Here is a 26,208-nt window from a genome sequence, read left to right as displayed (position 1 = left end):
GTCCATTTTTCAAATTCTTTTTTTTTTAATTAAGGCCTTAAAACTTCAGAAAAAGGATCCTTCAGATATGGAGTCTATGATCAGGCCATTTGAAGAAAAGACAGCCAAGAGATTTATGACTGTTTGTAAATCTCTCAATTTAAACCTTCAGGCATGTGTCACTGAGAATGAAAATGATCCATTGACTAATGTAAGTTGTTTTTGGTTATTTCATCCATTGATATGTCAAGAGCATCCCTGAGTTGTCCTTTACTTACCTTAGCTAATACCAGACTACCTATTTCAGCAATGGTACAATGAAAAAAATATAAACATGATTAACAAATTCCTTGTTGCACTTGATTATTATGTTTCTTTTTAGGTTGAACTTAACTGCAAAGATTTCTAGACCTCCACTGCAGAATGTTGTTGGTCAGTCATTTTTCAGTCACATCTGACTCTTCATGACCTCATCTGGGACTTTCTTGGCAGAGATATTGGAGTGGTTTGCCATTTTCTTCTCCAGCTCATTTTTACAGATGAGGAAACTAAGGCAAATAGTGTAAAATGATTTGTCTAGGGTCATACAGCAAGTAAGTGTCTAAGACTGGATTTGAACTCGTGAAAATGAGTCTTGAATCTTGAGAAATTACTATAAGCATAGCAGTCTTTCCACTGTGCTACTTGGGTGCCCTACTATAGCCACAAAGCAAAATGGCAGCTAGCAAATCTCTACCCATAATGTCTAGCCAGAAAAATACTCATGATTCCTCCAATATAATACATCAAAGGAAAAGTTGTATTTCTAACCATTTCTAGTTATTTGGCTCATGTCTTCTGCATTTCTATTCAGACTCTTTCTGAGTGGAACTCTCTTATTTAATTTCTAATATTAGGAGGGTGTATGAGTATTGGTGCCTGGGTGGATGTGTGGGGTGCACTGAGTGGCCAGTGTAAGGCTTATGGTGAAAGGAAAGAAAGATAACTAGCAGTGTCTAGTAAGTAGAAAAGGAAAAAAATATTTTTATTCTGCAATGAAAACCACTTGATGCTAATGGCTGGTGTTTTCTAAGAATTGTGTGTTGCTACAAAAATAAGTGGTTAGTTATTTGCTCATTAATGAACCCTCTGGATAGATTCTGATTTCTAATATACTTCTTTGTACATAGTAAACAGAGTGATGGGCTTAAAGTCTGAAAGATTCAGGTTCAGATACAATGTCTGGCCCTTAAGAGCTATCTGACTTTTTGGCAGCTTTAAGAGACCCTTAGGAAGATGCCTAGAACTTGTCTACAAAGACCATAATTGATGGGCTAAAACCTATTGGACGTAGTTCCTACACTGGCAGTGAATAACACTGATTAAATGAGAGATAATGTGATATTTTCAATAAAACTCCTATCTAATAGCTATTTTCCTTTTCTCTTCTATACCTCCCTGTTTAAAAAAAAAACCAATACCCTTTAATCAAATAAACATTTTTTAATCATATTATTTGTTTTGGAGTCTGAATTGAGTTACTTTGCTGACAAGCTACTTTTTGCTTTGAATCTCTAAGTTTTATTGTTGTTATTTTTTTAGATCTTTACCTTCTATCTCAGAAGGTAGAAGAGTGGTAAGGCTAGGCAATTAAAAGACTTACCCAGGGTCACACAGCTAGGAAGTGTCTGGGGATTAGAACTCAGGATTTCCTATCTCCAGGTCTGGGTCTTTATCTACTGAGGAACCTAGCTACCCCAATCTATAAGTTTTTAAAGAATCCCTTTGGAGGAACCTCTTGGATTTATTTTTTTTTCCAGTTAACAAACATCTATTTTCTCTTTCTCCCATCTTCCTGAATTCCATCTAAAAACACACACACAAAAAAAAGAAAGAAAACCTTTGGAATAAATATATGGGTATCCTTTCCACATAACAATTTTCTCTATTATACTTTCTCTGTATAATACGTCAGTATAAGAAACTAAATGGGAATTTTGGGGAATTTTTGAAGAAACCACAGATTACCAATAAAGGCCAGTAGAGACAAAGAAAATGTTTAAAACCTACATTTTACTTAACACTGACTTACATATAGCCTATGACCAAATACTTAATCCAAATTATATAATATAATACTGTAAATATCCCAGAAAGGAGAAAGAAAAAATTCAAACTTCTTCTCTGGTATGAAGGGAAAGCCAAAAAAATTTTTACATGGATTTTCCATATCAGTTTTCTATTCTGAATCCATTATCCATCTGTCAAGAAATGGGTAACATGTTTCAGCATTGGTCTTCTAGCACCATGTTCATTCGTTATGTTGATCAGAATTCTTAAATCTTTCACAGTTGTTTGTCTTTATAGTTTTGTGATTATTGTATATATTGTTTTCCTGGTTCTACGTACTCCACTCTCCATCTGTTCATATACGTCTTAGCAGTATCTTCTAAAACAGTGGTTCCCAAACTTTTTTGGCCTACCACCCCCTTTCCAGAAAAAATATTACTTAGCACCTCTGGAAATTATTTTTTTTTAATTTTAATAGCAATTAATAGGAAAGATAAATGCACTTGTGGCTATCACCGCCTCCCTGGATCACTGCAGCACCCACCAGCGGGCGGTGGTGCCCACTTTGGGAATCACTGCTCTAAAACAATACCTAATTATCTTTTTCCCAAACTCTCTTATGTCATTATTTCACTTTGTATTATGTAAATAAACCTATCATAATTTGTTCAACCATTCCTTAATAAATCAACACTATGGCCCATCAAGTGGAGAATGACTGAACGTGTTATAATATATGAACGTGATGGAATGCTATTGTGGTATAAGAAATGATAAGAAGGATGGTTTCAGAGAAACATGGTGAGATATGCAACTGATACAAAGTGAAGTGAGCAGAACCAGGAGAACATTGTAAAAGAAATAGTGTAAAGAAGATCAACTGTAAAAAACTTGGCTACTCTAATTGACAATGATCCAAAATAATTCCAAAGGAACCATGTTCAAAAATTCTGTCCATCTCCAGAGAGAAAACTGAGTGCAGACTGAAGCATACTTTTTCACTTTATTTATATTTCTTGCTTTATATTGTTGCTTTCCAACATGTCTGATATTGAAATATGTTTTGCATGATTTCATATATATAATTGAAATCATATTGTTTGTCTTCTCAATGGGTGGGGAAGGGGCAGGAGAGGAGAGAATGGAAACTTAATTTTTTTAATGAATGTTCAAAATAAATAAATAGGAAAAACAAGCCCATCGTATTGAATTTATTAAGCCAAAAATGGAATGATGTCTTCATATTTTTGTTCTTGCAATTTATGCATGGTTTCCTTAAAAAAAAAACAGGAATAACTAGTAAAAGACAAATTTTCCATGAGTGATTCACTTGCATTTGAACTATATTTTAATTTTCATTGGCTTATTTAAAAGGAGGGGGGAATCTACATTGCAAACATAAAGCCTGAGTGTTTTAAGGGTACCTCATTATTAAAAGATACAATAAGACTAGTACCGAGGGAGGAAATTTTTACTTTTGAGAAGAAAAGAGGTATCAAATTGAATACATCACTTCACCATAGAAGATTTAATTTTCAACATGTTCCCAAAGTGTACACCATTTATTTCCATTCAGATAAATAGAAATAAAATTCAAAGGCAACAATTACATGAGATGAAAGCATTAAGCATTCTTTTATTTTCCTTGTCATTACATATACATGTGAATTCCTGTCTCAATTATTGCCAACATATTTTTCTGTCTTAGTGAGCCAATGCTAGGTTACATTGTCAGTCTAAACTATTTCGTTTCTTTTAGTTAATGAATTAATTTGGTTTTTTGTTGCATTTAAATACCCAGTTAACTCCCTACTTCTTTCCCTTCTCCCTGTTAGAGAAGGCATCTTTTGACAAAATGATATATGTATATATCAAATTATGTTTTACTTATTTCTATTTATCAGTTCTTTCTCTGGAGGTAGACATACACAAGTCATTCTTCAAACAGTGTATATCACAGCTATATAGAATGTTCTCATGGCTCTGCTCATTTCACCCTTCAAAATTTCACGTAGGTCTTTCCATGGTTTTTTTTTTCTAAATTAACCTGCTTTTCATTTCTTATAGCACAATAGTATTTCATAAGAATCAGATACCACAACTTATTTAGCCATTCTCCAATTAATGAACATCCCCTCAATTTCTAATTCTAATAGTTGTATTGCTGGGTCAAAAGGTATATGGAGGTTTATGACTCTGAGCATAATTCCAGATGGCTCTCCAAAATGGTTGGGTCAGTTCACAGTTCCACCAACAGTGTATTATTGACCCCATATGTCAACATCTCCAAAATTTGTCATTTTGTCCTTTTATCATTTTAGCCAATTTAATAACATAATATTTCCAAGTTCTTTTGATTTGCATTTTTCTAATTAATAATGATTTTGAGCATTTTTCACATAGTTACATATAACTTTGGTTTCTTCATCTAAAATTTGTCTATTCACATCTTTGAACCATTTATCAATTGGGGAATGACTCATAATTGTATGTATTTAACAATTTCTATGTATTTTAGATATGAGACCTCTATTAGATAAACTGCCTATAAAAATTATTTCCCATATTATTGCTTTCCTTCTAATCTTGGCTACATTTGTTTTATTTGTGCAAAAACTTTTTTAATTAATGTGTCCAAAGTTATTCACTTTATACCTCACAATTCTTTCTATTTATTGTTTATTCATAGCTTCTTTTCCTATCCGTAAGTCTGATACATAATATATTCTAATTTGCTTGTTATCTCCCTTTATGTCTATGTCATGTATCCATTTTGATCTTATCTTGGTAAATAGTATAAGCTACTAGTATATATAGCTAACTTCTGCCAGATTGCTCTCTGGTTTTCCCAGCAATTTTTACCAAATAGTGAAATCTTGATTCCATAAACTCGGATCTTTACTTTGTCAAACACAAGGTTATTGGGGGCAGCTGGTTAGCTCAGTGGATTGAGAGCCAGGCCTAGAGATGGGAGGTCCTAGGTTCAAATCCAGCCTCAGTCACTTCTCAGCTGTGTGACCCTGGGCAAGTCACTTGACCCCCATTGCCCACCCTTACCACTCTTCCACCTAGGAGCCAATTCACAGAACTTAAGGGTTTAAAAAAAAAACACAAGGTTATCATCATCTTTTATAACTGGTATATGTCTGTTCGTCTGTTCTGTTCCACTGATCTACTTTTCCATTTCTTAGCCAGTAACAGATAGTTTCAATAATTATTGCTTTATAATATGGTTCAAAAATCTCATGTTGTTAGATCACCTTCCTTTACATTTTTAATTAATTCTTTTGAAGTTCTTGACCTTTTGCTTTTCCAAGTGAATTTTGTTAATATTTTTTCTACTTCATTAAAGTGTTTTTTAGTCATTTAATTGAGAGAGCATTGAATAAGAAAGTTAGTTTAGGTAAGATTGTCATTTTAATTATACTGACTCTCTTAACTCATGAACCTAGGTTCTCTTTAAATGAGGTTATGTTGGTGATGTACACAATTTTTATCTTAGACTAATCTTGTATATTTAAAAATAAGAGATACAGTATGAGATAGTGAAACAAATAGGTAGATTAAAATAGAAATATAGGCAATATACATACATATATATTATAAAGATAGAGATAGATATGTGGGGCAACATGGTGGTTCAATGTATAAAGTGTCAGACCTGGAGTCAAGAAGACACATCTTCCTGAGTTCAAATCTAGCCTCATATACTAGTTGCATGACCTTGGGCAAGTCACTTCACCCTGTCTGCCTCAGTTTCCTTATGTGTAAAATAAACTGGAGAAGAAAATGGCAAACCACCCCAGTATCTTTAACAAGAAAACCCCAAGGAGGGTCAACAAAGAGTTGGAGAGGAGTGATAACTACTGAACAACAATAATAGATATATACACATATATATGGATGTGGAGTTAAGAAGAGTTGGGTTTAAATCCTGCTTCAGATATTTACTACCTATATAACCATGGTCAAGTTATTTAATTTTTCTCGATTTTTTAAAGCATAAAATGAGGATAATAACAGTACCTATCCAACAGGATTATTGTCAAGATTAAAGGAATTAATGTTTGTAAAATATCCCAAGATGTGTCAGAGAAAGAATTTGAACCCAGCCCTTCTAAATCTGAGGCCAGCTCATTGTCTGTTATACCATGTTGCTTCTTTTCATTGGATATCTTAGATGTTGGTTGTAGCCATAATGAGAGATAGTACCATGCAGTGGAAAGAGCATTGGCTTTGGAGTCAAAGGTTGAACCACACTTTAGCCAAAACACTGAACATCACTGGACCTAAATCTTCATTCTCAAATTAAAGACCCAGAAGACATGACCTCTAAGGTCCCTTCTAGCTCTAAATCTCCGATCTGTATGTACCTGCTTTTATGCTGGCTGATGTGAAGCAAAGTGGCACAGTGGATAGAGCATCAGAAAGACGAGTTTAAATCCAGCCTGAGACACTAGCTGTGTGACCCTGGGCAAGTCACTTTACTTTATTTGCCTCCGTTTCCTCCTCTATAAAATGAGCTAGAGAAGGAAATAGCAAACCACTAGAGCATCTTTGCTAAGAAAACCCCAAATGGGGTCATAACAAGTCAGACATGACTGAAAATGACTGGAACAAGAGAAAGAACTTCCTAACTCCGGGTCTGGCACTCTCCATGGTTCTAAGTCTAGTGATAAAAACATTCTACTGGGTATACATTTTGTCATGTGCTATGTGGTAGGCATTTTTCATCCTTAGATTCCTTTATCCAGTATCCATTTGTGCTCCAATGCATCTATGATTTCATCAATGGGGGCATTCTCTTCAACAATGAAGCCTGCAACGCATCCATCCCTTTCTCACAGTGCAGCTCCTGTCCATGTCATCCCATTAATCTCCCACAGAGATATCCATCCAGTGTGCTGGAGGCCATTACCTTTGTGTCTCAACTGGAGTATTGAGCAGCATGTGGACATTTAGTCTTCCTCATCCTCACTACAAGTCTGGCCCTCGCCTCCTTTTTCCAGACCTTTTCATGATTCTAAATCTCCAGCTGTTTTCCAAGTAGAATATGCGATTGGTAATAAGTTGCATCCTGCTTACATCTACCCTGCAGCTCTCCATTGCCCTTTGGATGACCTCCCATTTTGATTTCTGGGGAGATTGTGGCATTTCATGATGTGTAGCCATAGAGTATCTATTTATATCCCTGTAAAAAATAATCTCCCCAGTTTGTTCTCTTGATCTTCATCTAAGAAAGAGTGAAGCAGCCAGAAATGAAGATAGAGTTAGAGTTTATCTGTGTCTCCTGAAAATGGGTCTGGGGGCTCTTGGAAGTCTGGTATTGTTTCTAAAAAGTATTTAGGGAGGCTTCAGTGGTGGGAAAGAAAAAAAGTGGGCAAATGTTTTTGAGGAGTGCAAGGGGAAGAGTGAGTGCTATTTTTTTCTTTTTCTCTTTAAGCCTTTACCTTCTGTCTTAGAATCAATATTGTATATTGGTTCCAAGGCAGAAGAACAATAAGGGCTGGGCAATGGGGGTTAAGTGACTTGCTCAGGGTCACACAGCTAGGAAGTGTCTTGAGACCAGATTTGAACCCAGGACTTCTCATCTCTAGGCTTGGCTCTCTAGCCACTGAGCCAAAAGTACTATTTTTAAGGTCAAACCCTGACTATGGAACAAGAGTAAGGGAGGTTGAGACATTGTAAGGGGTGGGCAAGTCAACAAAATATGATTTAAAAATATTTAGTAAATCTATGGCACTATGCTATATGCTGTGCAATTTACAAAAAGCAGAGTTTTTGGCCTGAAAGGATTCCTTAGTGGTATCATATCTGCCTTCTCTTTGACAGCTGTGGGAACTGGAACAGATAAGAGAAGAGCAGGTCCTAAGTGAGAGAACTGAAATCTGAGCCCATATCCTCTGATTTGAAACACTTACTTCCTTCCAATGGAACTGAGTTAAAATCTTGCTTCAGATACTAGCTATGGAACCCAAGGAAAATGACTTTTTATTTTATTTTATTATGTACATATTTATTATTTTATTATGTATTATATACCCTATTTATGCCTCTATTTCCTCCTCTGTAAAGTGAGAGACTAATGTCCCTTCCCTCTCTAAATCTAAGATCCAAATACTATTATCCTTATTTTATAGATGAGACAGCTAAGTATCCGAGTTGTCCAGCAACATATCCGAGGAATGATTGGAATGTAGTAATATCTTTGCCCTAAGTTTTGCAATTTTTTCCATCACAACAAGCTGTCCAATGACCTCAAGAGATACAATATGAAGAGGCAGCTGGGGGGTACAATGGATAGAGTGCCAGTCCCGGAGTCAAGAAGACTCATAGCTGTTGGACCCTGATCAAGTCACTGAAGGGACTTTTGTAAGGGACTTGAAAAATATTAGGGAAGTTGAGACAGGTATAGAAATGTCTGTAATCAAATAAGTATAAAAAAACTTATAGACAATGCAGAATAATGTTCAATAATTGTCCAGAGACTTCTATAGAAATTTAGCTCTGAAGGGAAGAAAGAAAGCTCCATGAAAGAAGTGACATTTTATCTAGACTTTGAAAAATCAGTAGATATCAAAAGACTGAGATTATGAGAAGTGCTTTTTTGATAGAAAAGTATGGAATATGTTCAGAAGAAAATAGTATCTTGCTTAGTTGAACTGCAAGATAAAATGGAAATAGATTTAGATGTGATTGAGCAGATCTTTCCATTTATACCAAATTTGGATATTATCTTCCCCTTCCTTATGGCAATTAAGTGCACAGAGGATAGAGTATCAGATCTGGAAGTCAGGAAGATTTATCTGTAACAAATCTGGCCTCAGACACATGTGAGGTGTGTGACCCTGAGCAAGTCACTTAACCCTGTTTGCCTTAGTTTCTTCATCTGTAAAATGATGATAACAGTAGCACCTATCTTCCAGGGTTGTTGTAAGAATAAGATGAGATAGTAATTGTAAAGTGCTTACCACTAAATAATTAACTTACTTAAAGTCCTGAAATTTTCCCAGAATATGTTATCTCCTTTGTTTCTTTGGTTCATTCATGTCACATTCTACTTTGAATTGTGTGTGTCTCTATACTAAGTTAGTAAACTATTATTTGCTGTATGTATACTATATATAACTAAGTTAGTAAATTATAAGCTCTTTGAGAACAAGAACTATATAGTTTTTCATCTTTCTAAATACTAAGCACGGTGCTAAATATATATATATATATATATATGTGCATATATATATATATATGTTAAGTAAGTACCTAAAATTTTATTAAATTAAATCTTCTGCCAAGAGAAAGAAGTCTCAGGATCACAATAGGTTAAGAGATGATTCTTGAATTCTTTCTAAGTAAAACATTGTGTTTCTAACATCATTGCTGTCGTTCCTATATGACTTTTTGCAGTGTTGCACGTTTGATGGTTTATTAACCATCTAATCTTTCATTTTGCTTGCAGATTGAACCTTTTTTTGTGAGCCTGGCCCTTTATGATACCAGAGACTACAGAAAGATTTCTGCAGATTTTCATGTGGATCTGAACCATACACTTGTTAGACAAATGGTTTCAGGTGCTTCAGTGGCCTTAGAAAATGGCAACATTGATACAGTCAGCCCCAGACACTCAGAAGAACCTCATGTGAAGGGGTTTCCTGAAGAATGGCTAAAGTACCCAAAGCAGGTTGCCATTTTGTTTCCCTCTGGTTATATAGGAAACTTTTAAAAACTCTATTCTTACCAATAAATGGGATTCTCTGGGGGCACCAAACAATGAAGTTTTCACTTCTAAGTGGAATTTTGTAAATGACTAAATGAATAAACCTCCATTTTATTCTTACAGGCTATTTTTTCTGTAAGTAACCCACACTCTGACATTGTTTTGGTGGCCAAGATTGAAAAAGTGCTTATGGGAAATATCGCCAGTGGTGCTGAACCTTATATTAAAAATCCAGACTCCAACAAGGTAATCAGCAAAATTTCTAAGCATTCTTTAATTTTTTCCTTAAAAGAAATGAAAAGAAAACCAAATGTTGATTGTTCAGTCATCAAATTTGAGAGGCAAATTTGTTTTAAATATCACTAGTGAAATATTCATGAAGAATTAAAAAATAACATATTTTGCATACATAAAGTATTGTAGACGTGGAGAATATTCTATTTGAGATTAATGTTTACTATTTTAATAATACTCCCTTCAATATGAATTACAATAATAATGAATAAAAGTATTGTGCATGTCAAGGATATGAATTTGAGAAATCTTTATTTTCTAGATATTAAGATTCTACCAAGTTAGTAAAAAAGTTAGTTTTGGAGGGAAAACTATTGCTCATGGGATCCAAGACTAAGGGGAATAAGGTAAAAATCCTTCTGTACTGAAGGAACCTCATTTGATCCACAGAATAGCTAAATGCCTGAGATAAAAAAGCACTTATAACAAAATTTTTATTATACTTACAAATACGTGAATTCGAAAGACAAAATGCCTGTGGGATAAAATTTAGCTCCCCTATTTAACTTTTAAACACTTTCACAATGGGCTTTGCACCATCTTTCTACTCTCATTGTACCTTATTCCCTTTCTCAAATTCTACAAATCCACCAAACTAGCCTTAAGTTTATCCTACTTCTTGCCTTTGCTTTGGCCATGCCCCATGCATGGAATACTCTCCTTCCTTACTGTGTCACATGAGTTCCCATTCTTCCTTTAAAGACAGCTCAAGTGCCATCTTCTGCATAAAGCCTTTCTTGATGCCCTCAAATGCTAGTGTTTCCTCTTCCAAGCTGCCTTGTATTTAACTAGTATATATTTCATTTGTATTTATTCTGAATATCCTTATAAATGTGAATTTATAATTCTGCCATTGTAAAGTTAGCTTCTTTCAAGCCCAGGTTTCCTCATTCTTTATATTTGTATACCAAGAACCTAATAGAGTTCTTTACCCATAGAAAGCATTTGAGAAATACTTATTGGTTGATTAACTATGCCTTTCATATGAAAGTTGCTAGATGCTCATTGCTAACTTGTTTTACTCTTTTATAGTATGTACAGAAGATATTAAAGTCAAACAGGCAGTTCTGCAGCAAGCTGGGGAAATATCGCATGCCATTTGCTTGGGCAGTGAGGTAGGTTAAATGTTTTGCTTGCATAATTTTACTCAATGGCTAGATAATGGAATTTTAAAATCTTTCCTGTGATATAGTAGAAACAGGAAGCTAGGTGGCATAGTGGCCAGAGCATTGGGCTCAGAGTCAGAAAAATCAGAGTTCAAATCTAGACTCAGACATTTACTAGCCATGTGAATTTAGGCAGTCACTTAATCTCTGTCTGTCTCAGTTCCTTCATCTATAAAGCTAGTGATAGTAGTAGCACCTACCTTCCAGAATTGCTGTGAAGACCAAGGAGTATAATATTTGTAAAATGCTTTGCAAACTGTAAAGTACTGTATAAATGCTACTTATTATTATTAAGATTTCTAGATTAGGAATCAAGAGATCAAGTCTCATATTCTAATTCTTACTATGTGACTTTGCTCAAGTCCCTTCCCTTCTCTATGCCTCAGTTTCCTCATCTATAAAATGGGAGAATTGAACTAGATGATATTCAAGGTCCCTTCTAGCCCCAAGATTCTGGTATTCTAAGCATCATGAAATTTACTTATACACAAAAGACAAATTGTCCATTTAATTAAAAAATTTATCATATAAGCATCTACTACATACAAGCCATGAAGCACAAATTAGACACTGGAATGTAGAATATAAAGTTTTACTTATTGAGTCACATGATTATTCTTTCATATTTACCTTTTTATGCTTCTCTTGAGTCTTGTGTTTTAATGTCAGATTTTCAATTCAGCTCTGGTCATTTCATCAGGAAATTTTGAAAAATCTTCTATTTCATTAAATATCCATTTTTTCCCATTGAAGGATTATATTCCTTTTTCTCTGGGCAGGTATAGAGATCCTGCTCTATAACGAGAGGCTTATCTGAGTGACCTAGGGTAGTTGTCAGATGTAAAGAACGAAACAGATTGGAAGCACAGCTTGTTAGCTCAAAGTGCTCTGAGGTACAATGGAGTCACCAGTTTATTATATAGAAAGTTAAAGATCTTCTTCCCCCAAAAGCCCAAGAAAGTTTACCACAATCACACAGAGCAGTATATTTACTATAGTCAAAACAAAAGTCTTAGAAGCTTCAAGATGTAGATAAAACCTATGCTAAACTATCAACTATATATGCTATCATTAAGTGAAGTCTGGGACATTTTGTTAGGCCGGAAAGCCCCTGAATTTCTCAGCCTTGATGGTGTTAAACAATATTTTTGAAACTCATTATTTTACTTTAATTCTAGGCAAAATGCCCCTGCTAAGGGTTCAACCTTGGCTGTACCAAGCAGCTGCATTCCTGGCCAAAGGGGAACAGTGTTAACCCTCCTCCTGCTGGATTACTGAGAGCCCAAAGCTTTTTCAATAAGACTATATTGCTTTTTAAAGAAAGGTGTGAATTATGAAAGGAATCAAAAGAGGAATCTCAGATTTTTATCTTAGATATCCCATTCCAGTCTCGTATCTAATTGTAGGGAGAAAAGGTCAACACATGGCTCTGCCTGTCTGTGTTGATCTTTTGATGGGATCCAGATAAAAATATCTACTTGAGATTCTAATTTCTCTTAATGGCTTCCCACAGGCAGGTTATTCTTGGTTGTAATCCTAGCTCCTTTATCTTCTAGTATATCATAATCAAAGCCCTCCACTCATTTAATATAGAAATTGATAAATTTTGTGTTGATATTGACCATGACTCCATGATATTTGAAGTGCTTCTTTCAGCATTATCAAAAGAGATTCTGAAGATCTCTTTTGGAGGTAATCAATGAATTCTTTGCATTTCTATTTTACCCTCTGTTATCTAAGATATCAGAACAGTTTTCTTTCATAATTTCTTGAAATATGATGTCTAATCTCTTTTTTATTGTGACTTTCAGGTAATTAATAATTCTTAAATTATTTCTCTTAGATCTATTTTTCAAGTCAACTAATTTTCCAATATTTCATGTTCTTTTCTATTTTATTTATTCTTTTGACTTTGATTTATTTTTCCTTATTTTTCATTTTAAAACAATTCAACATTTATTAAATACATACTGAGCCAGACCCTTAAAATATGAAGACTTTAAAAACAAAATAGCCCTTGCCCTCAAGGAGTTTTTCTTGATAACACTTGCTATGACACGCAGATTTCATTGTCCAGGACTTCTGATTTTTGGGGGGTATACTTTGAACACTGGATCTTTCCATTTGCATTTAGAGGAAAGGACTTTAGAGGTCATCTTGTTATGGCATCATGGGATCAGAGACTGAAAGCTAGAAGGACTTTGGTTATCAGGGTATATAATGCCCTTATTTTATAGATAAGGAAATTAAGGTCAAGTGACTAGTTAGTATCAAGGTAGGATTTAAACTCAGATTTTTCTGACTTCAAGGCCAAAGCTCTGTTTACTTCCTGTCTGCCAACTAGTCTAATCTCATTCTACAAAAGAGGAAAGAAAATTCCAAAGACACTAAATAATTTGCCAGATGTCACATGGGTGGTCATGAGTAGAACTCTAGTTTGAGCTCAGGTTTAGAGATGCCAAATCCAAGATTCTTTCTATTCTATTTTTCATAGTCTGTCTTGCAATATACTTAAATGTATGCATGTCTAATGCTGTCTTTGTTTCTGTTGAGTTGTTTCAGTCATGTATGACTTTTGATGACCCCATTTGAGATCTTCTTTGCAGAGATTCTGGAATAGTTTGTCATTTCCTTCTCTAGCTTATTTTACAGATGAGGAAACTGAAGCAAACAGAGTTAAGTGTCTTGTCCAGGGTCACATAGCTAGTAATTTTCTGAGGCCAGATTTGAATTTCTGTCCTCCTGATGCTAAGCCCAATGCCCTATCTGCTATACCACTCCCAATTTCATATACTATATTTTAAATTCCTTGAAGACAGGAACTTTCATCTCTTATCTTTATATTCCTAGTGTCTACTGCAGTATCTTACCCATAGATAGTAGATACTTAATAAGGGTTTGTGAAATTGAGTTGAATTATTATCACAAACTTTTTGAATAGAGAACAGTCTGCATCATTAATGTCAATAACTCTTTTCCTATGATAGTATCTTTGAAGAAGAGTAGAGATCTGATAATGTCTCCAACTGATTTGTAAAATAGATGCAGGAGGATTACCATTATATTTTCTTATTTCTTCTTCCTTAATGCCAGTTCAGTTTCTAATATAAATAAAATCTACTACATGAGCTAGGCCTCCTGTGTGGGGAAGTTCCATGACATTTATTTAAAACCTGGAATATCAGCAGGATGGTATAAGGAAAAGGCAAGGTCAAGACTGACCAACGAAAGAGACCATAGGAGGGTTTGAGAGTGAACAGAAGTAATTCTTCAATTTGAAATGAGGCCAATATAATGAACTGACCCAAAAAAGTACAATAGAGTTTCTAAGGAGCTAAACTGAGTTAAATATCCCCAACAATAGAATTAATTATTCATTGGGGACAGAAAAGCCAACAAATTCCATGATCAACTATAGCAACATCAGGTTAGTGGTTCTGAGATAGTCTAGACCAGTAATGGGCAAACAACGGCCCATGGACCAGATGAGGCCCCCTGAAATGTTCTATCCCTCCACTTGACATTATTCCTAATCTGACAAATACAATGAGTAGGATTTAATACAATAAAACTTTGAAAGAGTTGCCTTAGAAACAGACTGACAGATGAGTATTTTTCCTTTCCTTTTGCCCCCTCTTTAAAAAATTTGCCCATGACTGCTCTAGGGTAAGGCTGTAAGCCACTAGTAAGAGATAAATATATTTATGATTTATAACAAATTAATTGTCTAGCAACTACTTATGATGCTACTTTACATGGTCAGTGGGAGGATGTATGGTTATGCTAAATATTTCCTACTAGAACATGTGGCTTGTCAAACCACAAATGCTTAAAGATGCCTTCTCAAACTATTATATCATGGAAATAATACAGCATGATGGTTAGAGTGGATGGATAGAGCCAAAAATACCTAGGTTCAAATATTGTCTCAGATCCCCAGAAATTCTGTGACTCTAAAAATCCCTTTACTTTTTGGAGCTTCATGTTTCTCATCTGTAAATGATAGTACTTCACAAAGTTGTGGCGAGAACCAAATACCAAATTGTATGTAGAAAATCTACTAGAATATTAGAGGTATGTGAGAGAGTCAGAGTCTCTGAAAAAGTAAATTGACTTCAAGTTTTCATAGCCTTACTGGTGTCATTTAGTTTAAGATTGTTATTCATCCAGGATCTTAGTGATTTTGCATTGCCATAGCAGTTTTTCTCGTTGCCTTATATTATCCAGAAAAATCCTTATTTTGAAATATTATTTGTTTTATTTTACTCTAAAAGCTGACTCTAAAGTCAGCCGTGTCAGCAAGGTTTACCAGAAGTAACAATTTAGCTTATACATAATAGAAAAAAACTTAATGGTTTAGAATTCTGTTTTTATCCAGTTCTAGTCGAGATGACATTTGATTCTCATCACATGTGAAAAATCTTCTGTCCAAAAGGAATTTGGTGCTTGGCTCCTTTTTGGGAGGGGGAAGGGAAGCCAGCTGTGGTGCCATTTTACAATGAAAATGTTATCTTTTCAGCTAATCACGAGAGCAGATACAGATGGCTTGCAACTAAATTTTTAACACTCATTTATTGGACAGAGGTTTAACCCTTAAATATGTGTCATGTTATTGAGTATGAAAATGGAACTTTTATTCCAGTGTCTCTCTGAAAAATAATAAATCTAGTGAGCCAGAACTACTTCCTGATTTCTTCTAAATCTCGCCTCCTCAGATATTCTAAGTCAATAGTCAGATTTTATTTTTCCTTGATAATAAAAATAGGTAGTTTCTTTCTAGTGTTTTAAATTTTATATAATATATATTTTAGCTCATCTGATCCTCATACAACAATCTGGTAAGGTAGGTACTTGTATTATTCCCATTTTAAAGATAAAGAAATGGAGGTTCAGAAAAATTAAGTGGAGCCAATGGTTCCACCACTGGTAAGTGTCAAAGATAACTTAGATAAGCTCTCTCATGATTCTAAAACTGGTACCTTTTCCACCCTATGGTGCTGTCTGTCATCATATTCTTTTCAAATTAAGATGAGTTCTTACATTCCTAATTCCTTCAGTGGGATGACTTCTTTCTATCTCCTCATCCACAGTTGCTTTGCTGCTTTGACTAATCCATATAGTGAGGTGTTTTACGGTCCTCCACCTCTTCTAGTCCTATGTGATATGCATCCATATTTTAACTAATCAAAGCACTCAAATTCTTTGCTAGGAGTTCCAGGCAGTAAACACTGGGCATAGAAATCCATAAGTGAGATAGTCCATACCCATAAAAGCTACCTTATATCCTTAGCACCGAGCACAGTGCCTGGTGCAAAGCCTAATATATACATGACATATGTAACTGCTTGTTATTTGACTGGTTATTTTCTTCATATTTCAAGGGTTCTAGTCAAAAGCGTGAGCTATTCATTCATTCAGGTTTTTTCTCACTAAGTGACCACCTTTTACTCTCTTCTAAGTTTTCCTTCATCACTAGATCACTTAAGTTTTGAGACTGATGTTCACTCAAACCCAATTTATCTGCTCTATTTCAATTTTGTTTAACTTTGCTGCTATGACTGTCTTGGTCATTTTCAGTACCTATTTCTATTTCCTCCTCCAAACCCCTATTTCTACACACAGACCACAAGAATCCATTTTTATAGTTTATTTATGAGAGGATGAAGCCTAGAAGAGTATCTAGGTCTGACCAAGTACATACAGTAGAAACCCATGTGTAAGGTAACCTAATTTTCAGAGCACTCAACAATTGCTTTTATAAATCTCTCAAAGAAGAAAAACTCCAGAAGAATGAGAAATGTCATGGAAAAAGACAATGGCAACCACCAACCCTTAGACCTGCATTCTTATTCTTACCAAATATTTATCTAGATTGTTTTAAATCCATTTTATAAATACACATTGAAGGAACCATCTATAAATCAGAAAAAGGAAGAGATAGACTCCACAGTGAGCCAATCCAGGAGTTAGGAAGAGCTGGTGTCAAGTCCCATCCCTAATACATACTGGTAATGTAACTTTGAATAAGTTAATTAATTTTTCAGTGCCTCAGAAAATGAATAATCTCCAGCTAAAAGAATTAGAGCAGGTGCTGATTAGCATAGAGAAGGGAATTTTCTCACTGGGGAAATCCATATCCCATTGAAATCATTGGTCCAATTCAAAGTAAACAAACAAATAAAATAGGAGAAACAAACACCCATGGACTTTTGTTTTTCCTGAACCATATCTTTCTAGTTACATAAATGACTGGAGCTCTAGAAAGTATTATATTTGTTGCTTTAAAGGAAGCATTTAGGGGGCAGCTGAGTAGCTCAATGGATTGAGAGCCAAGCCTAGAGACAGGAGGTCCTAGGTTCAAATTTGACCTCAGCCACTTCCTAGCTGTGTGACCCTGAGCAAGTCACTTGACCCCCATTTGCCTAGCCCTTACCACTCTTCTGCCTTGGAGCCAATATATAGTATTGACTCCAAGACGGAAGGTAAGGGTTTTATTAAAAATAATAATGAAATAAAAAAGAAAGCATTTAATTCAATAAAACAAAATGTAGGCACAGGGGTTTGATCTCCTACAAAGTAACTCATGACATCAAAACATGATACGATATTCCATGGCAGATATTTCTTTGTTCATTTCATTCAATGATCTTCTGGGCATTATTCACATCAGATGAGGAGCTTTGAGGAAAATATCCGTGTCTATCAAAAGACCTCATACGTGTGTTGGCAACCAAAGTTGGATTTCCTTTAGATGGAGATACTTTATAAATCAGTAGGGTCTCAGGCTAGGAATTCCCTCTACCAACACCAGTCACAAATCATCTATGGCTTAGTATATAAATCCTAGGTCCCTGCCTACACGTAGCACAAAAAAAGGATGGAAATTTTCCAGTGTAACATAACTTGTGTCAGAAGTGAGACTTGAACCCAGGTCTTCTTGATCCAAAGCTCAGCCTCCTATACCCTCTATCATCCTGTAGATAGATAACATCATGCTAATTTACAAGAGGTAGTGCAGTATAGTTGAAAGTGCCTGACCTGGAGTCAGGAAGACCTGAGTTCAAATCCTTCCTTAAACATTTACCTAACTTTACAACTTTGGCCAATATAGCCTATATATTACCTCACATGGCCTTTCTGAGCCTTGGTTTCCTCATCTGTAAAATGAATATAATATAAAATGAAGATATTTACTCATCTACAAAATGAAGGTCCTTTCCAGCTCAGAATCTATGATCCTATGAATTTGCACAGCAAGTCACTGGATTCATAGCGTCCCTACCATCAGATTTTGCTCTATTCTTATTTGAGGGGTTGGGTTTGGTTTCATTTTGGTTTTAAGTTCCACTAAATGTTTATTGAGGCACTGTGCTAGGCTGAGGGAATGCAAACATGAAGATAAACTCTACTCTCGAGGAATTTACAATCTAATGGAGGGAGAGACATGCACACAAATAGGCATGCTACGGGAGAGAGAGGAAGATCAGTATGGAGAAGAGATTCAAGCAAATACAGAAAGAAATGTGAGGACTACAAGATTACTTGCTCATTCTTGTCATGAGCTCAGCTCTTGTGATAGTTCCATGTGAATAAGCAACTCCTTTGGCAGGGATGGGAGTGAACACATTAACAATTTGTCCTTCGGCTCTTTAACTTAGCCTTCTGGAGAGCAGTGTCTTTGGGATGACTAGATAATGAAAAAACTATTGATTGAACTGAATTCATACTCTTGTAGAGTTAGAAACAAATGTCATATTGCTCTCAACATGCCAATCACCTGAGGTGAAACCTAGTGTAACACTTAAACTTAAAATGATTTTGTCCTACACAGATCTGTTTTCTTCTCCTTTTGTAAATTGTAAAAGAGAAGAGAGAAAATTAGAAGGACTAGTTATATTAGTTGAAAGCCACTCCTGAGAGCAGGCTTGACCTGTCTTTCATCACCCTTTTTCATATCATGTTAGATGTGATATAGTGATTGATAGCCCTTTACAAAAAAGTGAGCTAGAGTTTGAAAGATTTAAGAAGTAATGAAATGTCCTAATTAGAAGAAATTAAAATCTAATCTCTTTCTTACACAATTAAGACTCATTCATGGGATCATGGATTTAAAGTTAAGAGGGTCTTTTGAGGTCATTGAGTATTATTTCCTCATTTTACAATTAAGGAAACTGAGTCATGGAATGTGAGTAAATGAGAATAAGAGTTGCTCAATGGTAGGCTTCCTTACTGCCCATGCCCACGAATTCCTTTCTAGGATAGCACTAACCTTTCTTGCGGCCTCCCCCTCAGCAGACTCAAAGTGCCCTAGAATTCAGAGGATGTGTATTGATCACTTTAAGCACCTTTAAGCAACAGAGCTGATACCTATGATTCTTCCTGGTAATTCATCCTGTCTTTTTGCTTTTTAAACTTTGATTTAAAATTGATGTAAATTCTCAAATCACAGCTTCATAAAAAAAAAAAACTAACATAATATTTTCTTGCAGATCAGTATTTAAGGACAACCAGGGGAATGTGGATAGAGACTCAAGATTTTCTCCATTGTATAAGCAAGAGAGTAGCAAGATTTCCACGGAAGACCTGATTAAACTGGTGTCAGATTACAGGAGGTATGAAATTTGGGCACTACTGTAATGAAGTAAGACTTGGCAGCATTTTAACCATTTCTGTGCAGTCCCTGTATAAATGTATCAAATTTTCAATTAAGTCATTCTTTAAATTCCTTGAAATTTTATCATCTGCATATTTGATTACCAGAATCTCACTTAACTAAGACGGATGTTCTTCATATTACTTCATAAACTGCTAGAGTGTATCCTACACCAAATGTTCCAGAAATATAGAGAAGGAATTTGAAATGTTAAGGAGGACTTAAGTGCTACTGGAGAGGAAAATAAAACCAAGGACTATCAGAGTAGGAAAAAGGAAACATTTATTAGAATTTTACTTCAGTGAATTTATCGACCCACAAAGCCTACTTGTTGTTTATGTGAATTTCAATAATGAGTTTTCAAATTCTGTGATGGGCATGCCATGTATACATGCCAGGATTTTCCTGCTCCCTCACCCCCATTTTTAGTTATTAAATATTTTCTTCATATGTAAGAATGAGCAAAATGAAGATTCTTAAAAATATATATTTAGCAGGGGTCAACTCGATGGCTTAGTGGTTTGAGAGCCAGGTCTAGATATGGGAGGTCCTGGGTTCAAAACTGGCTTCAGGCACTTTCTTTGCGACCCTGGTAAAGTCACTTAACCTCCATTACCTATCTAGCCCTTACTACTCTTCTGCCTTGTAACCAAAACAAGATATTTTTAGATGAAAGGTATGAGTTTTTAAAAATGCATTTAGCCAAACTAATAATAACATAATGATGGGGCCAGAGTCTTGATGGTTGCTTACAAGAAACTCAACTGAGGCTGTATCTTTCAGAAAATTGAAGAACTGAAAGGATCTCAGTGGCTGTCTAGTCCAACTGGTACCTAAAAAAAATCCAGAGGGAGAACCCACTAACTACCAAGAGATCCCATTCCATTTTAGGATCATTCTCATGGTTAGGACATTTTTTTCTACCACCAAATCTAAATTTGAGTCTTTGTGACTTTCTTTGCTGAACCCTTAATTTTGTCTTCTGGGGTCAAATAAAACAAATTCAATCCATCTTTCATGTGACATCACTTCAAATACTTGAAAACACATACCCACAAACCAATCTTCTCTAATATCAACATACCTACTTTTTTAATCAATCCTCATATAATATGATGAGCTTAATATGATACCTCCACAAAGTAGGTAAATGCTTATTTTGTTGACTGATTCAAGGTCCCTCAGCATCCTAGTTGTCCTCTTCTAGATACTCCTCACATTATTAATGCCCTAATAAACCATGTCACTCAAAACTGAACATAGCCATCCAAATGGAGTCTAACCAAGACAGAAAGACATTATTCCAAAAAGTTATACCTCTTAATACAGCCCAATATTGAATTAGTTTGGGGGCAGCTACATCTCATTGCCAACTCATATTGAGCTTGCATTCCACTAAAATCCCAAGTTCTTTCTTTTTTCAGACAAACTAGCTTAAGTTTCTCTTTCATTCTGTGTTTTTGAATTTTAAAATTCATATCAGACTATATTTATTCATATTCAATTTCATCTTGTTAGAGTTAGTCCAAGGTGCTAGTCTCAAGATATTTTTAGATCCAGTGTGTTACATATTCCTTAAAACTTAATCATCTGTATATTTGATTAGCATGCCAGATATAGACCTCCAAATTACTGGTAAAAGTATTTAACAGAAAAATGACAACTACTGATCCCTGGACCTCTTCACTGGGGACCTCATTGGCAAGTTGGCATGAAACCAAGTCTTCTTTTAAAAATTTCTCTTTTGTTACTATGAATTTGAAAGGCATTAATAAACATGCACATTTCCACTTTCAAAAAACAGAAAAAAAGAGGACCACATATGAAATTGTGGATCTCAATTACATACTGGTTTTAAAATGTATACATTTCAAATTTACCATGGTAGTTCCCACACTGCTTTGCTTTTCTGAGCCTGATTTGCATTGTCTTTTGCTCTCTAATTTTTATTTTAGTGATTCATCAGTGTTCTTTTCTTTCTTTTTTGATACAACTATCTAATCCTACTTCCCTTCAAAATCTTCCTATTCAATAAGAAACTAGTAAACTTTAAAAAATATTTTTCCTTTCCTTCCAGCCCTACCCCCTCCCCAAGAAAGCAGGTAATATAAGTTCTACATATTTTATCATATAATACATGTTTACTATCATGTTGTGAAACAAGACACATATTACTTACACTAGAGAAAAGTTCATAGAGTAAATAAAGGGAAGAATGGTATGTTTCAATCTGTATTCAGACTCCATCTGCTCTCTATTTGATAGTGGATATCCTTTTTCTTCATTTATCCCTTGGAGTTGTCTTAGATCCTCACTTTAATGATAATAGTTAAGTCATTCACAGTTGATTATCATACATTATTGCTGTTGTTGTGTATAGCATTCTCCTGGTTCTACTCACTTTATTTTGCATCACTTCATATGAGTCTTTCCTTCATATAAGGTTTTTTGTGATCTTGTTTGTCGTTTCTTATGGCACAATAGCATTCCATTAAAATCATGTGCCACAACTTGTTCAGCCATTCCCCAACTGATGAACATCCATTCAGTTTCTAGTTCTTTGCCACCACAAAAAGAACCATTATAAATATTTTAGAACATATAGTTTCCTTTTTCCTTGATCACCTTAGGAAGTAAAACTAATGCTAGTTTTGCTGGATCAAAAGGTATAAACAGTTTTCATAATTCCAGATTTCTTTCTAAAATGCCTGGATCAGTTCACAGTTCTACCAACAATGTATTAGTGTCCCTTTTTTCCATATCCCCTCCAACATTTGTCATTTTCCTCTTTTATCATTTTAACCCAATCTGATAAGTATTAGATGATATCTCAGCATTGTTTTTATTTGAATTTCCCTATTCAATAATGATTTAGAGCATTTTTCATATAGTTGTATATAGTTTTGATTTCTCCATCAAAAACAGTCTATTAATATCTTTTGACTATTTATATTTGAAACAAATCATTTAACCAGTTTCAAAAAATGTAGCTTATTATTGTCAGTTCCATAGCTCCCTTTTTCCTCCACAATGGGTAGAAAAAATACTTCTTACTATTTCAGTATTTCTGACAAAATTAGAAATAATTTTATTCTGACATACCCTGTCCTTGAAGTCATACTGGCTCCTTGCAATCTCTTCTTCTTTTTCTGGGTGCTTATTAGCCATCTCCTTAATAATTTGTTCTGAAATTTTCCTAGGAATCATGAGAAACCAAATTTACCTAGGATTCACGGAAACCAACCAGTTTTGTAACATGCTACTATTGGCCTACAGCCTAAGTGACCACTAAAACATAGAAAAATTGACCTACTTAAACAAATAACTACATACTGTGATGATTTTCTAAAGTCTGGTTTATCCAAAATTGTTTGGATTGCTCAGTTATCCATATGAACAGTAGCTAGAGAAAGAGAGTCACATAGATATAAATGAAGAAAAACTCAGATATAATTTGAAGTAAGAGAAAATAGTACATAAAAAGCTAGTTTTAGAGTATGAAAGACCTGAGTTCAAGTCCTACCTTTGCCACTGTAGAATATAATCCAGGGAACCCAAATTCTTGAGTCAGAAAACTTGGGTTCATAACCCATCTCTGGTGCTTAAATAACCTTGAGCAAGTCATTTAGGTCTCAGGGTCCTTGTCTGTAAAGCTAGTAGACTGGGCTTGATGGACTCTGAGATCCTTTCTAGCTCTAGATATATGATCCTATGGCATCTAGGTGGTACAGTGGATGGAGTGCTGAACCTAGAGCCATCTTTCTGAATTCAAATCCAGCATCAGATACTTACTAGCTCAGTGACTCTGGGCAGGTCTCTTTAACCCTGTTGGCTAAGTTTTCTCATCGGCAAAATGAGTTGGAGAGGGAAGTGGCACAACACTGCAATATCTTTGCCAAGAAAACCCTAAATGGAGTCATGAAGAATCAGACACAATTGAGTCGATTCAAAAACAATAGCATATGATCCTTTACATACTAACTTCAGGGCCTTTCCTTATCCTCGCACAACACTCACGGACAACTGTCTGAGAATCTAATAGCTAACTTCCCTATCTTCTTTAATGGAAGGAGTTCCATTCAGTCCACTGACAAAATCCTACATCTAGCAGAACAAAATCCATAGTAAGATAAAAAAAATACATCAAATGTTCATTTAACTTTTTCTGCTTTGACTCTTCCCTGGACACCTCTTTTGGTATCATTTTGGGTTTTAATTTTTAGAAATGAAATAAACTAAAATAAACTACATGTTACTGATCATTTGTTGTCTTCTATATTTTGTGCCAGAAGCCCCCATCCTTCATCATGATTAAGAGCTGACTGATTTGTCACTGTGTTTAAATGATAATTCATTGTTATTCTCATCACTTGCTCTGTCTTGGTATATTTTTTTCTAGGGCTGACAAGATAAGCAAAACGCAGACCATCCCTGGGAACCTGGATGTTGTAGTTGAAAATGTTCCTTTGGAGCATCCAAGTATGATAAGTGATCGTCCTTGATTGTAGATTTTTTAAAGTAGATCTGATTTTTTTTTTGGAAGGGAGCAGAGATTTGGGAAGGAAGATGAAAATCAAAGTCTCTGTTGTGCTGACATTATGTGTGTCCTCTTTCTTCCTCCTCCAAAGTTGATTGTAAATTCATAGAACAAAAACCATATTATGTGGGCCATAATCTAGACACTTATTAGAGCATAATTAGTTAATAGTGAGTGAAACTAGACCATTCTCATTAAAAATAAGGGAAATTCTCTTCCTCATCTTATGGTCAAAAGTCCCATTGATTCGCATCAAGTTTTTTGTTTTTATTTTTAATAGAACATGATAGGGGGCAGCTGGGTAGCTCAGTGGAGTGAGAGTCAGGCCTAGAGACAGGAGGTCCTAGGTTCAAACCCGGCCTCAGACACTTCCCAGCTGTGTGACCCTGGGCAAGTCACTAGACCCCCATTGCCCACCCTTACTAATCTTCCACCTATGAGACAATACACCGAAGTACAAGGGTTAAAAATAAATAAATAAATAAATAAATGAAATAATAGAACATGATTTACATGGTAATTAGAGTTAGTGTGTTATAGTTGATAGAGGATTGGTCTTGGAATCTGGAATATCTGAGTTCAAGTCTTATAACTGATGGATACTAGCTGTGTAACTCTGGACAATCATTTAAGCTCTCACTGTCCCAACAATTCTCTAAAATCCTAAGTTATAAATGGTTGCTGATCTGCCTTCAAGGGAGTGAATGTTCAAACTGGAAATTCCCCACATTGTTGAGAATCACAGATCCAAACCCTCCCCAAACTACAGCACTCTCCACTTCCCACCAAAAAAGCTGATTAAGCTGGTAAGTGGTATATTGAGCCCTTATGAAAAAAAGATGGGATTAGATAGAGCTATTCCTTACCTCTCCTGCCCATGCCAACAATGACTTTCATTACTATAAAAGTACCCCCTTAACAATCTTCATCCTCCTTTATCATTAGAGGCAACTGGGAAGTCACATTAGATAGAAAGAATACTGGACATGAAGTCAGGAAGATGAGTTCAAATCTCATCTAATTTATTTACTGGCTGTGTGATCTTGGGCAGGTCACTTGATGTCAGTCTGCCTTACTTTCCTGTAAAATGATAGCACCCATCTCCCAAGGTTGTGAGATATTTGTTTGTCAATCTAAAAGTGCTTTATCTATTCTATCTATATTATCATATCTAATGTGGCATGAGCCTGAAGATTACATGGTATCTTGATTATCTTTATTCTAATTTCCTCCTTGAATTTTTTCCATGCAATTATTTTAACATGTGATATAGCAAGGAATCTAATCCAAGGCATTTGCGCTTAACTGTTTTAGTACTGATATTATAAATGGGAGGAGAAGGAAGGAAAGAGAGAGAGAGAGAGAGAGAGAGAGAGATATTCTTTAGCAGAAAAATGAGGTTGAAGAGAAGTTAGAACTCTTGTTTTTCATCATTAAAAATATACTACTCAACTAGGTAGCTCAGTAGATTGAGAGCCAGGCCTAGAGATGGGAGGGTCTTGGGTTCAAATATGGCCTTAGACACTTTGTAGCTGTGTGACCCTGGGCAAGTAAGTTTAACCAATTGCCTGGATCTTACCACTCTTCTGCTTTACAACAATATTTAATATTGATTCCAAGACAGAAGGTAAAGGTTTGAGAGACAGAGACAGAGAAACAGAGAGAGGCAGAGAGAGACAAAGAGACAGAGAGAGAAGAGACAAGAGAGAGAGAGAAAGAAGAGATTAGAGAGAGATTAGAGAGAGAGAAAGAAGAGGGAGAGATTAGAGAGAGGGACGGATATATATATATATATATATATATATATATATAT

At 35.2% G+C, this 26,208-nt stretch overlaps 1 protein-coding gene across 1 annotated transcript in view; it reads left to right on the top strand.

The window, feature by feature from the left end:
* Window positions 1-26,208, top strand: part of DOCK10 (dedicator of cytokinesis 10) — a 385,255-nt gene that overhangs the window by 259,039 nt on the left and 100,008 nt on the right. Inside the window, exons 11-16 of the mRNA XM_044669448.1 lie at window positions 35-190; window positions 9,488-9,709; window positions 9,869-9,991; window positions 11,072-11,154; window positions 19,695-19,817; window positions 24,258-24,337. Coding sequence (XP_044525383.1) covers window positions 35-190; window positions 9,488-9,709; window positions 9,869-9,991; window positions 11,072-11,154; window positions 19,695-19,817; window positions 24,258-24,337 — 787 coding nt within the window. The remainder of the gene's footprint in view (window positions 1-34; window positions 191-9,487; window positions 9,710-9,868; window positions 9,992-11,071; window positions 11,155-19,694; window positions 19,818-24,257; window positions 24,338-26,208) is intronic.

The sequence above is a fragment of the Gracilinanus agilis genome, chromosome 3 (assembly GCF_016433145.1).
Source record: "Gracilinanus agilis isolate LMUSP501 chromosome 3, AgileGrace, whole genome shotgun sequence".
Taxonomy (NCBI): domain Eukaryota; kingdom Metazoa; phylum Chordata; class Mammalia; order Didelphimorphia; family Didelphidae; genus Gracilinanus; species Gracilinanus agilis.
Note: the sequence above shows the minus strand (reverse complement) of the source record. Positions and strands in the feature narration are given on the sequence as shown.